This window comes from Phyllobates terribilis, unplaced genomic scaffold (genome assembly GCF_046119375.1).
Source record: "Phyllobates terribilis strain yellow unplaced genomic scaffold, ASM4611937v1 Scaffold_8__6_contigs__length_399053987, whole genome shotgun sequence".
NCBI classification, from domain to species: Eukaryota; Metazoa; Chordata; class Amphibia; order Anura; family Dendrobatidae; genus Phyllobates; species Phyllobates terribilis.
The window spans coordinates 259,975,792-259,989,250 of record NW_027362768.1 but is presented as its reverse complement, the minus strand read 5'-3'; the positions used below and the strand labels follow the sequence as shown (position 1 = coordinate 259,989,250).

The window sequence follows — 13,459 nt, the reverse complement described above, 5'->3', positions numbered from 1 at the left end:
GGTGTCGGGAAGTGAATTTTTCCTCAATAATGTAAATTGGCCTATACCGCATGTTTTTTTGTTGCCTTCCCCTGGATCAACGCTGCGGAATAGCTGCAGTGCACAAGAAATAGGCTGAACTGGATGGACGCTTGTTTTTTTTCGGCCTTATAAACTATGTAACTATGTAACATTTTGAAGGGGTTTCTGGGTAACAAAAATGTATAGTTCAAAGGCCTCAGGCAGCTTAAAAATAATAATACTCACCTTCACCAACCACTATAGGTCCCACAGTGGTTACCTGTCTCAGTCAGTGATTGGCCAAACAAGCATTTTTGGCCACTTCAGATGTTTTAAAGATGACACCAAGAAACAAAAAGCATCAGAAACAAGGTAACCGTTTCAAGAGGGACCTGCAGGGTGTCCATGAAGATGAGTATCATTTAGTTTATTGTTTTTAAGCAGCCTGGTCTTTGTGTAATAATGGTTTTATTTAGTAAACTGCTATATATAGCAAATTATATACTTTGTGTGCTTATAATTCTTTCTGTCACATTGCAGATGAAAAATGCAGAAGTTTTTTGGAGTTGACTCCCCCAGCTGAAAGAGGTATACAGAACAATGCATTTTGTCATTTGTCATGGGTATTTTGCTCCCCTTTCCCTATTGTACAATTCTAATTATGTTTCCTATGATAGTAAAGAAGTCTAGCATGAGAAATAGCAATTGAGCTCATTTGCTGATTGCATCCATGTAAAATTCCCCTGTTGGAACCATACCCGAGCAAATAACCCAATATTTGAGTCATGTAAAATTAGGTACTGTTTTCTGGAGGATCCATCTCAAATAACAAAGTTCTCATAAAGGAGTCCATGGAATTAAATGGGATTTCCAGGCACACAGATTATTAAACCACTTAAAGCCTGTGACCGATAAAGAGATTGTTTAATTTACATACCCATTAAATTCTACTCTGTTCCTGAACTGTTCCATGTTTTGATGTGACTTCTAACTCCTTACTTACTGTTTCAGTGTGCTCAAAGCACAGAGCACAGAGATTTCCTGTCTGGCTTTGTTCTGTTCAAAGCACAATCAGTCAAGCCTCTGCATGCAAGAGGGAGGACTGAGCCAGTAGCTCTCAGAGCGGTGATGTCATGGGTGGTGTGGCCTATAATCCTCAGTAATGTGCACTGGAAGGGAGAGCAGAACCCACAGAAGCAGTGCAGGGTTCACAGAACTATCAACTATAGAACTCATTGCTCCAGTTGAGCTTGTTTGGATCAAGTTTAGGGAACAGTTACATTATTCGTCTTTGCACAATAAAGGTGGGATTCCACAATCTTGAGACTAAAGGAGTGTTTCAAAATAGTGCATAAGAGGAGAAGTAGGAGGAATGTTTACCCATCTGGAGACTATCTAGGTGTCTCCAGGTGGTGCTTTGTATGTGCAGTGGGCAGGCACTGAATGTGGGTGTGAAGTAGCTGTGGGGTGAATACACCTCTTGCAGATCAGCTAGAACATACTAGCTCTTAAGACACAGAGGGAGAATTCTGACTATAAACAAGAAACTGATCACAAGGATGCTGGAGCCTAAAGGGGAGCTAAAAAAGTAAAACTAAGGTAAGAGGCTTGGCGACTCAAACAAGGTATAAGAAGCGGCATTCCAATGGAAATAAATGAAAAGGTGGACTATTTGTAATAATGCTTGAAAAAGGCTTCAAATGAGAAACTGAATATATATAGTGTCATCCAAGAATTTCTATCAGTCCAGGCAGAGTTTTTTATAAGCAGTTACAAATGATGTACCACCGAAAGTTTCTCTCTAACCAAGAATCTACTTGTGATACATCCTTGCTTCAGCAGATATGGAAATACGGAATGAACACTGAGAAACATCCAGTTCGACCGAAACATGGTGTTACTAAGCACTACCTGGATTGGAAATTGTACACTTGCAGTCATGTGACTGTCTGCTCGAGCTGGAAACAGGGCGGATCCTGACAGTGTCTTTATTACACAATGTCAGAATTTGCCAATATGCAGTCACGTACAGTGACTGCAGAATTAATATTAAGCCCGGAAATCCCACAATTCAGGACAAAGCAGCACAGCGAACCACCAATTTCTCAGACTGGATGGCTTGTGCAACTCTGCTTAAGGCTCCCATCTCATGTGCGTGTTTCCGTTACGTGTGATGTTCATCTTCACACATACCGGAGACACGTACACACGCACATACATTATTAAAATCTATGGTGATCCTCACACCTCCGTGTTTTCACATGTACCGTGTGTCCGTGTGAACCACACAGGTGTCTTTGTGACCCACACGTTGACTTGTCCGTTTTTTTCCGGCAGCACGAATGACAATATGTACTTCACACGTGCACAAGAATGACGTAACGTGTGACATCTGCATGCTGTCCATATGACACATACCAGAATAACATGCAGAATAGCAATTACAGATGTCTAGGTTAAATATTTACAAAGAGATAGATAGATATACTGTACATTTATATAGATTTACTGTACATGTATTAAGCAAATAAATGAAAAAAAACTATGTGGGCTCCCTCCCCCTATTTTGGATAACCAGAAAAGGTAAAGCAGAAAGCTGTGAGCTGATATTATCAGGCTGGGAAGGTCCATGGTTCTTGGGACCTTCCCAGCCTAAAAATAACAGCCCACAGCCGTGTGCTGTCCATTGTTCACAGACTGTTTGATAAAAGAAGCTGGAGAAACATTTATCTTTTTTTTTTCATGCAAGAAAAACAAATTGATGAAACTCTGACTCTGACCAAACTATGGTTGTAAAAAATCTGACACTGACCAAAGTCTGATGACTGATCAAAAACACTGCTGAAACTGTGACTGTTTTTTTTGCTTACAAGAAAACAGTTCTTGGACTAGGGTGTCAGTTATGCTTTATACAGATTCGCTCTAAATTACATGTTACATTTTATGACTTTTTTCCAAGGAGCTGTGATCGATAGCCCAATCATTATGATTTACGAGTAACAATATACAATGGAAAGTCATATAAATGACAGATGGAAATAATGGTGCAGCATTATATGCACTGTAGCATTGCGGGTTGCTATAGCCATCACATCATATTGGTTAGTGCTGTAGCCTTGTACTAGAGTCTTGGGATGATATCTGATCTGTACAATTGTTCTTCATATGTCATCATGGGGTTTCCTCCTAGGCCTCAGAAACATGATGATATCTTATTTGATTTTCTAAAAAAGGTGTCTAAAGTGAAGGGTTTAGATAGGGAGATTAGATTGGGGACCTCATTGCAGACAGAAGCTGACATTTGTAAATTCGATCACTGTAACCAAACCACTGTTTTACTAATTAAAGGGTATCTGTCAGCAGCCTTTTTACTATGCAACATGATAGTAGCATTATGTAGGGACAGAGACCCTGATTCCAGTGATGTTTCACTTAGCTTACTGTGTACAACAATTATGATAGAGTCACAATTTTCTCTGCTGCAGATCTAGAAGAGCTCAGTGGTTGAGCTGTGTCTACATCACAGGTTTCTGTGTACATTGTATAGTAAGAGAAAGCTACTATAATCAGTGCTGGGGGCAAGGTTGGACTAGGGGCACGAGACACCTAGTCCTGTAGTGACCTCCTGCTGATAAAACACTGATTGTATTGAAACTGCAAAACACAGCCCAGAAAGTGACACGTCGCTGGAATCAGGGTTCTGCCTCTACACCATGGTTCTCTGATTACTTTTAGCTTTATCTAGAGCTAGATTCACTTTAATTGGATATGCCCATTACCATTGTGTTCTCTGTTTCAGGCATCCTATGGCTTTCTTTAGGGTCAGAGCTGGTGTACATTACATTGCTGGTCATTAGCTTTGTGCTGCTGCTACTGGAAATTATTTACACTGGAAACCCTGTCTGTGGACTGAAGCTGAACGCATTTGCTGCAATGTCCTCAGTACTTTCAGGTAACTTAAAAAGGTGCTTAAAAGGTTCTTTCAAACAGACAATTTTGCATCATTTGGAAACCGGTCAATAAATTCATGAACGGCATGAATCAGACAGCGGCTATGACAATGAAGGCCTGTATGTTTTACTCTGACGTGCTGGGGCGTTTCAGGGTAAACATATTTAGAAGAGCCGTCCCAGGACTATAGAGAGAGACATGATTGGTCCAAAGCAGGTCCCTGGTTGCTTCTCTTCGCTCAGCTTCCTTTGTCAGCTCTTGCTCTTGGTATATAAATAGGGAAAGACCTGTCAGTCTCCAGGAGTCAGGGGGGAGGAGCCAGTCGGGGACCTGAAATAAACTAGTCAGCTGAGACACACAGTCCTCGCTCAGCTTTCCAAAGTATGTTTACACTGAAAAGGCTGCGGCGTTTCAGAGTAAAACATACCTGGCTGCAGCCGCACATCTAGTGTCTGATTCATGCGTCCATTGGTTTGATGATAGATTGACTTTAAATGAAATCTATCACCAAATTTCACAATGCAAACTGCATTCATTGTTAAAGGGGTTGTCCAGCCTTAGGCTACAAGTCTGTGTGACTGCAGACTTGTGAATCCTCACATTGCGTGCACTGCGAGGATTCTCCGGTGCCAGTGTAGCACCCTGAGGACTCGGCTGCTACAGGGGTATTGCACCTCGACCCAGAGGTGTGGTATTCCGCTCCCGGGTAAGGATGGAGTGTGGGACTGAGCTCAGTAGGCTGCATGCACTACATACATCCCATTTCCGGGGGACAGAACTACGGTACTCCCACCAAGTATATGTGCAGGTACGACAGCGTCTGTCCCTGGCTGGAGTGGGAGGGGGGTGGAACATCCCAGTAGTGTAGGGGCAGATAGGGGGAGTACTCTGGGTAAAGCTAGGAGCTCATTGGGTGCTAGTCACCTGGGCTCACACATAGAGGGAGTATATAAGGTGGGCACCATCTTAGAAGAGGGTCGAGTTCAGCCTGAGGAGGAGCAGAGCAGAGGAGCTCAGCCAGGAGGGCTGACTGGGAGCTGTGGCTCCAGTTGGGCCCAGCTCCAGAGCCAAGCCTGCAGAGGAGAGAGGAGAAAGAAAGGCCCAGAGTGGAAGACCAGAGGGAACCCTAAGAACCCAGAATCAGACCAAAAAGGGTGAAGGGTTGGCGGACACGGGTACCGGAACCCGAACTGGTGGAGGCCACTTATCCTCAGCCAGGAACCGGAGGTCGTGGTCAAGATTTGCCACGACCCTCACCAAATCCACCAGAAAGGCACACCAAGTATAGGGTCAGGGAACCCAGAGGAGGTTTGACCACCAAGAGACCCGAGGGAGCCGGCCAAAGGTGGATCCCTGGTGGGAACGGCCAGAGGCAGAGAGAGAGAAGGGAGCTCAGGACCACGCTCCGGAACTGCCTGGGGGTTAGCCGAGTCCAGGACCTGGTGGACGCAGCACGGCTCGGGTGGTCACTCAAGGCCAGAGTGACTGAGAGAACACCCGTGAGTAAAAACCCTGAAACTGCATCTCCTGACTCTGACTCTTCTTACTGCACCGTCACAACCCCCATCATCTTCACCTGCTGCCCTGAGGCCATACCCCTCCCGTTGGGGGTTATAACATCATCGCTGCACCCATACCACCGGCCTCAGCGGACTGTTCTGCAGCGGCGGCTGCAAAGCCGCACTCAACGGGTGGCGTAGTCGACATCCAAGTTAACATCTTCTGCCATAGACTGCCACTTAGTTTGACACCCTGGGCACGGACCGGGTCACCGCCACAAGGACTACTACCCCCATCCAGATCCGGCTCCGGGTATCCCTTGAACATGGCCCAGGGGGCGCGTCAACTTTGGCGTAGTCGGCAGGATTACGTGCCCGCAACCGACGGGTACTGCGTGCCTGAAGAAAAGTTCATATTTACCGTAAAAAGAAGTCTCCCGCCAATTCCAGAGGGTCCCCGCCATCGGACGCCATCACGAGTCGTTTCCCGCCGGTTGCCCGCCATCTGCAGTCTTTTCCCGCCATCCACAGAGTTTCCCGCCATTGGGAAGCGGTTCCCGCCATCTGAGAAGATTTCCCGCCCTGGCAGAGCGGACGCCATTATGGGCGTGCCAGAGGGTGGCAAGAGGCCACCTCCCATCGTGGGCCAGGACCAAGAATGGCGCCAAAGCGAAGACCGCCCCCACCATCAGAGACTGTAATGATAGAGATGTCCATCAGCGTGGGAGGACTGCCCCTGGAACTGACAATCACCAAGTTGCCCCAGGACCGCCCTCAGTATGGGCGGATCAAGAACAAAACAGAGAAGATGGGTGCAGCCTGGAGGAGTCTGGAGAAGCCGTACCCGGAGATGGAGGGAGAGTCAGGCAGCACCGACCCTGTGGTCAGGAGCCTGTTGCAAGCTACCACTCCACAAGACCTGGTGGAGATCCTGGCACAGCTCCCCCGAGACCGGGAGCGTGCACAGACCGCGCTGGAGGGCCTCGCACGGAGGATGGCCCAGGTGCAGCGAGAAACGCTGACGGAGTGGAGCAGCGAGATGGCCCAGCAGGCTGGAACCCGCCAGCGAAGCACACCACCCGCAACGAGGAGCACGCCTGCCCCTGAAGAGGATGCAGAAGGGACGGAGGCCGGAGACGACGCCGCAGAGGGAGCTGAAGAGACGGAGGCAAGTAAAAGGGACGTCACTACCCCAAGCCCAGCCACCGTAAGCCTACCCCCGCTCCCCGTCGCAGAGCCCGAAATCCCACCGATCGTGCCCGTTGCCGCACCGCTACCGCTCCAGACTAGGCCTCAAGCAGGAGCCGCGGCCACGCCTCTTGTGACGTCACGCGCCTCAACCCTGAGCGCGGCCAAGCAGGAGACGCCACCGGCCTGGTCGCAAAGTCAAGTGCACCCAGGCGCCGCCGTCTTCACGGTGCCCTTCACCTTCAGGGTGCCCCAGGCCTGGTCGCAAGGCCTGGTGAACCCGGGCGCCGCTACCACCACCGCGCCCTCAACCTCCACAGTGCCGCACCTGGGTGAAGACTTGTTAGCCCAGCATACTTGCCCGGATGGGCAGCCCTTTGAGTGGCCACCGGAGTACTACCATCCCCGACTCCGGAAGGAAAGGCCCCTGGATGAGCCCCTGATTCCGGCTCCGGCGCCTGTCAAGATCGTCCCGCTCCCGCTGGAGGAGGCCCAATTTGAATGGGACCCCACCGGGGAAAACCTCATCGGCTTCACCCAAGAGACCCGGGCGGCCGCAGCCCAGCGAGCAGAGTGCTGCCGGCAACAGCTAGAGGTTTTCGACCGGGAACGACGAGAGAGGCGGGTCCTCGAGGAGCGGCTGCAAGTGAGGAGTGCAGAACAGAAGAGCCGGACCCGACGGAACCCCCGTGCAGCCCACGGTCCCCGTGCCACCGGGACTGCAATTAAATTCCAACTGCAGCACGGTCGGGGCTTCATCCGGGATCACCGCACCCCTGGCGACGTCTTCGTGACCCGCAGGGATGTTGAGTCCCACCTGCCGGAGGGACACAGAGGTCGTGACCTATACCTGGGTGATGAGGTCACCTTTACCCGGCACCAATGTGCCAAAGGACCCTATGCCCTTCATGTACACCGGTTGACGGAGGAAGAGCTGAGGTGTCAGGAGGAGCAAGAGGACCCGGACGGGTCTGAAGAATACAGGGAGGAAGCATCAGGAGGACGCCGTTATTAGAGTACGGTAAAAAAAGAACTGTACATAGTTATCCGTAAGGGTATAAGAACTGCTGCTAATTTAAATATGTTCCCCGTTGGGACAAGTGTGAACTTAAACCCGTGAGTCCCCTATCCCTTAACAGGCTGAGGACTGTGAACAGCCATTCCTTTTCCCCACTGGCCGAGGACTGAGAGCGGCCACCTCCCCTTGTATATAGTTGCGCTTTCTAAGGCGCCCCCTACTGGTTTTATAGGAAACTGTTGTTCTTGAACTGACTGTTGCACTTCTACCTGGTCACAAGCGCATAGTGGCCAGTAACTCAAAGAACATTATTATGAAAGAGTTTTATATGAAAGAAAAAGTTTATCTTGTTTAAATCTGATAATGTTTAATGTTTGATATGTTCTTGTATGTTTTAAAAAAAAAAAATTGTATGTTTTTGGATATTTTATTCTTTTACAGCCCGAGGACGTGCTGTGATTTACCAGGGGGGAATGTAGCACCCTGAGGACTCGGCTGCTACAGGGGTATTGCACCTTGACCCAGAGGTGTGGTATTCCACTCCCGGGTAAGGATGGAGTGTGGGACTGAGCTCAGTAGGCTGCATGCACTACATACATCCCATTTCCGGGGGACAGAACTACGGTACTCCCACCAAGTATATGTGCAGGTACGACAGCGTCTGTCCCTGGCTGGAGTGGGAGGGGGGTGGAACATCCCAGTAGTGTAGGGGCAGATAGGGGGAGTACTCTGGGTAAAGCTAGGAGCTCATTGGGTGCTAGTCACCTGGGCTCACACATAGAGGGAGTATATAAGGTGGGCACCATCTTAGAAGAGGGTCGAGTTCAGCCTGAGGAGGAGCAGAGCAGAGGAGCTCAGCCAGGAGGGCTGACTGGGAGCTGTGGCTCCAGTTGGGCCCAGCTCCAGAGCCAAGCCTGCAGAGGAGAGAGGAGAAAGAAAGGCCCAGAGTGGAAGACCAGAGGGAACCCTAAGAACCCAGAATCAGACCAAAAAGGGTGAAGGGTTGGCGGACACGGGTACCGGAACCCGAACTGGTGGAGGCCACTTATCCTCAGCCAGGAACCGGAGGTCGTGGTCAAGATTTGCCACGACTCTCACCAAATCCACCAGAAAGGCACACCAAGTATAGGGTCAGGGAACCCAGAGGAGGTTTGACCACCAAGAGACCCGAGGGAGCCGGCCAAAGGTGGATCCCTGGTGGGAACGGCCAGAGACAGAGAGAGAGAAGGGAGCTCAGGACCACGCTCCGGAACTGCCTGGGGGTTAGCCGAGTCCAGGACCTGGTGGACGCAGCACGGCTCGGGTGGTCACTCAAGGCCAGAGTGACTGAGAGAACACCCGTGAGTAAAAACCCTGAAACTGCATCTCCTGACTCTGACTCTTCTTACTGCACCGTCACAACCCCCATCATCTTCACCTGCTGCCCTGAGGCCATACCCCTCCCGTTGCGGGTTATAACATCATCGCTGCACCCATACCACCGGCCTCAGCGGACTGTTCTGCAGCGGCGGCTGCAAAGCCGCACTCAACGGGTGGCGTAGTCGACATCCAAGTTAACATCTTCTGCCATAGACTGCCACTTAGTTTGACACCCTGGGCACGGACCGGGTCACCGCCACAAGGACTACTACCCCCATCCAGATCCGGCTCCGGGTATCCCTTGAACATGGCCCAGGGGGCGCGTCACCAGCGTCTGGTGCGGACAAGCGCGTGACTACAAGTATGCGATGTTCAATTAATTTGATGACTTTTGAAAACACCAAAGGTTGCAAAAGTTTTACGGAACGCTCCGTTGCTCAAAAATTTTGTGACTTTTCAAAGCTTTTGCGGCATATTTCTGGTGGAAAAGCTTTGATGAATTGGTCCCACAGAATTTTCTTTTGCAGAATGTGAATGTTTTCTTTTTTAATTGAAAGCCTGAAATACAAGGTGTAAACTTGTCCTGGCAGTTGCTTGCCCTTACCTTTCCTTAAAGGTGTTGTCAGTTTTTCATAAGAAAATCAGAGCCATGGCTGCTTATGGTTTAATAAACAAAGCATTAAAGAACAAAAGATTACATACAACAGGTGAAACAAGTATTGAACACGTCACCAATTTTCTAAGTAAATCTAATTCTCAATGTGCTATTGATATGAAATTCTCACCAAATGCCAGTAACAACCCATCCAATAATAAAAATCATTTTATTTATAGAGCGCCAACATATTCCACAGCGCTTTACAATTCAGACAATTTACAGACATTATCGGCACTGTCCCCATTGGGGCTCAAAATCTACATTATCCAATCCACATCGACAAAGAAATCAAAGCATAGATGTCCATAAATTAAGTTATATGTAATAATGAAAAAATTACACAGGAAAAAAAAGTATTAAACACATGAAGAAAGAGAGGTGCAAAAAGCCTTGGAAAGTCATGACACCAGCTGAAATCTATCAGTAATTAGAAAACAATCCTTCCACTTAGTGAAAAATATTATCAGCCGGTTCAACTGATGGCCTATAAAAAGGTGTCTCATTACCAGGGTGCCACACAAGAACATGATTGGTAAAACTAGTGAACTGTCTCAAGACCTTTGAAACCTTATTGTTGCAAAGCATACTGATTGCATTGGTTAGAGAAGAATTTCTAAACTACTGAAGATACCAGTGAGCACTGTTGGGGCCATAATCCGGAAGTAGAAAGAACATCATTTCACCATAAACTGGACACGGCCAGGTTCTCCTCGCAAGATTTCAGACAAAGGAGTGAAAACTATTAAAACAGTTGTCCAAGTGCCAGTGACCACCTATGGAGAGCTACAGAAAGACCTTGAATTAGCAGGTACAATTGTTTCAAAGAAAACGAGTAATGCACTTAAACTCCATGGCCTGTATGCATGCTCACCACACAAGACTCCATTGCTGAACAAAAAGCATTGTTAAGCATGTTTACATTTTGCTCAACAACATTTAGACAAGCTTGTGAAATGCTGGGAGAATACAGTCTGACGAGATGAGACCAAAATTGAACTCTTTGGATGCCATAATACACAACATGTTTGGAGACCAAAAAGAACTGCATATCACCCCCAAAACACCATACCAACAGTGAAGTTTGGATGTGGGAACATCCTGGTGTGAGGCTGTTTTTCAGCATAAGGCACTGGCAAACTTCTTATAATTTAAGGAAGGGTGAATGGAAAAATGTCCCGAGATATTCTTGAAAAAAATCTGCTGCCATATACCAGGATGATGAAGATGAAATGCGGGTAGACATTTTAGAAAGACAATGATCCCAAACATACAGCCAAGGAAACTCTCAATTTGATTTTAGAGAAAGAAAATAAAGCTGCTAGAATGGCCCAGCAATCACCTGACCTGAATCCAATAGAAAATTTATGAAAGGAAGGGAAGTGCAAACTTCATAGAAGGAGCCCAAGGAACCTTCAGGATTTGAAGAGTGTTTGTGTAGAAGAATGGGCCAAAATCACATCTGAGCAATGCATGCGACTAGTTTCTCCATACAGGAGCCGTCTTGAAGCTGTCATCATCAACAAAGGCTTTTTTTCTAAGTGTTAATTAAATTTCAGTAAGCCTGTTCAGTACTTTTTCTCTGTGTCATTTCTCATTATTACACATAATTTAATTAATGGACATCTATGGTTTGATTTATTTGCCTGTGTGGATTGGATGAGTTGTTATCGACATCTGGTGAGAATTTTATGTCAATAGCACCTTTAGAAATATATTTACTTAGAAAATTGGTGACGTGTATTACTGAAACCACTGCCATTTTAGTACCAGCTCTCTGCAGCTCCCTAATAGTTTTTTTTTAAGAGTTGCAGTGGTGATGTCATGTCTACAACTCTTCACTGCCACAGCCAATCACTGAGTGGCCTTGTGCTGTCTACCTCATGCTAAGCCAGTGATTGGCTGCTGTGGCCATATGCCGTAGATGCAACATCACAGCAGAGAAACAGCGGTAAAGTGGCAGGGACTTCAGCAGGTAAGGAAAGCATAATCAGCAATGCCTGAAATGTTTATTGAAAATGGACAACACCTTTAAGTAAAAAAACTATCAGTCTAATCTCACATGCTGTACAATCACAGTGCAGAACTGTCTTAATGTTACATTGCAAGTGTACAAGATAAACATTAATTTAAAGCAGTCTTGATTTGATATAAAGAACGTAAAAAGAAGTATTTAACTTTTATCAAGGTTTGTCAAGTCTACTGTGTCATAACATACACCACTGGGATAAATTTGGCGCAGATTTTGACTGCGTAGTCTAAATTTATGCTCTTGAAATATTAGACAATATTAATAAATCTGGCTCAAAATATCTAATTTTGCTTCAAATATAGCAAAATTCCTTTGATCCCATATTTGATAATCTGATAATATTTTATTTTAATGTTTCTTGGTAAAATGGAGTTTTAAATACTGAATATCAGAGATTGGGCTTTACTTGGTTTAATGGGTGTATATGGCAAACAGGAATGTACAGAGTGGATTAGTGCAGGGTTCCCCAACTCCAATCCTCAAGGCCCACCAACAGGTCATGTTTTCAGGATTTCCTTAATTTCAGCACCTGCACAGGTAATAATTCCATCACCGGTGCAATACTAAGGAAATCCTGAAAACATGGCCTGTTGGTGGGCCTTAACGACTGGAGTTGGGGAACCCTGGATTAGGGTAACGAGCAGTTGGGAAGATCGAATCATTAGTGATCATGCTTTTAAGCCCCATGTAGCATTGAACAATTGTATAATAATAACAACTAATCATGAGATTCAGGATTGATTCAGGTTGTCAGAATTAATCAGATACTGTATTTTCTGCAGGACTTCTTGGGATGGTGGCACACATGATGTACACTCAGGTTTTCCAAGCCACTGTAAGCCTTGGACCAGAGGACTGGAGGCCACATTCATGGGATTATGGTTGGGCATTTTAGTAAGTTCATGAATAATTCAAAATACTTCTACTTAAAGATTTTAGGAGTGATTTTTTCTTTATTTAATAGAAACTTTTTCTGTGTATTTTAGCACTGCATGGGCTTCTTTCACCTGCTGTATGGTTTCTGCCGTTACAACACTCAACACTTACACCAAAACCGTCCTGGAATTCCGGAGAAATCAAAAAGCATTTCAGCAAAACTTGAAGGAGCAAACCTGCTTCCTGAATCACAAAGGGATGGATTTTTATAGAGACAAACCTATCCATTCTGTGTCAGAAAGTGTGGACTTCTACACTGAACTTCAAAAGAAAGTCCTTCTACGTGACCATTCAATGGATCTTGAGGATGTTGAAGAATCCATGGAAGAGGAACATTGCTAGAAAATCATCTGGAATACGAGGAACATTACTAGAAAATCATCTGGAATACCAAACTATTTGGAAAGTCTTAAAATGATAAGCACAGTGGAGATTTATGTTGGTAAGACATGCATGTAACATCCAGCAGGGCTGGACATTCTACATCAGTTTATCAAAATTATTCTCTCTTGAACTTTACATCTACCAGCCATGTTCTTTTCCCAAACTTTTCCATAATTCCATGCTCCACATGGTCACCCAGGAGGATAGGACTATGATATGCCCAAATCAGACATTTTGCGCAGATACTCTTCAGAGGCCCTTAAGTCCCTATACCTACTACATCCTCAGAGGGGCGTATATGTGACATCTACGCTATTCTATTTAACCTGAACCTGGAACATCTTACTCTTTACTCGTTTTCAGAAATGTAACCCAACCATATGTCTGTTTGTTTGAGATGAATCTGTGGGAACTATTTTTCACATCTTCTGGAAATA

General features: G+C 46.2%; 1 protein-coding gene across 1 annotated transcript in view; it reads left to right on the top strand.

Annotated features, from left to right (window-relative positions):
• Positions 1 to 12,980, top strand: part of GSG1 (germ cell associated 1) — a 70,040-nt gene extending 57,060 nt beyond the window's left edge. The window contains exons 3-6 of the mRNA XM_073642700.1: positions 541 to 588; positions 3,800 to 3,952; positions 12,485 to 12,596; positions 12,689 to 12,980. Coding sequence (XP_073498801.1) covers positions 541 to 588; positions 3,800 to 3,952; positions 12,485 to 12,596; positions 12,689 to 12,980 — 605 coding nt within the window. The remainder of the gene's footprint in view (positions 1 to 540; positions 589 to 3,799; positions 3,953 to 12,484; positions 12,597 to 12,688) is intronic.
• The last annotated feature ends 479 nt before the right edge of the window (positions 12,981 to 13,459 follow it).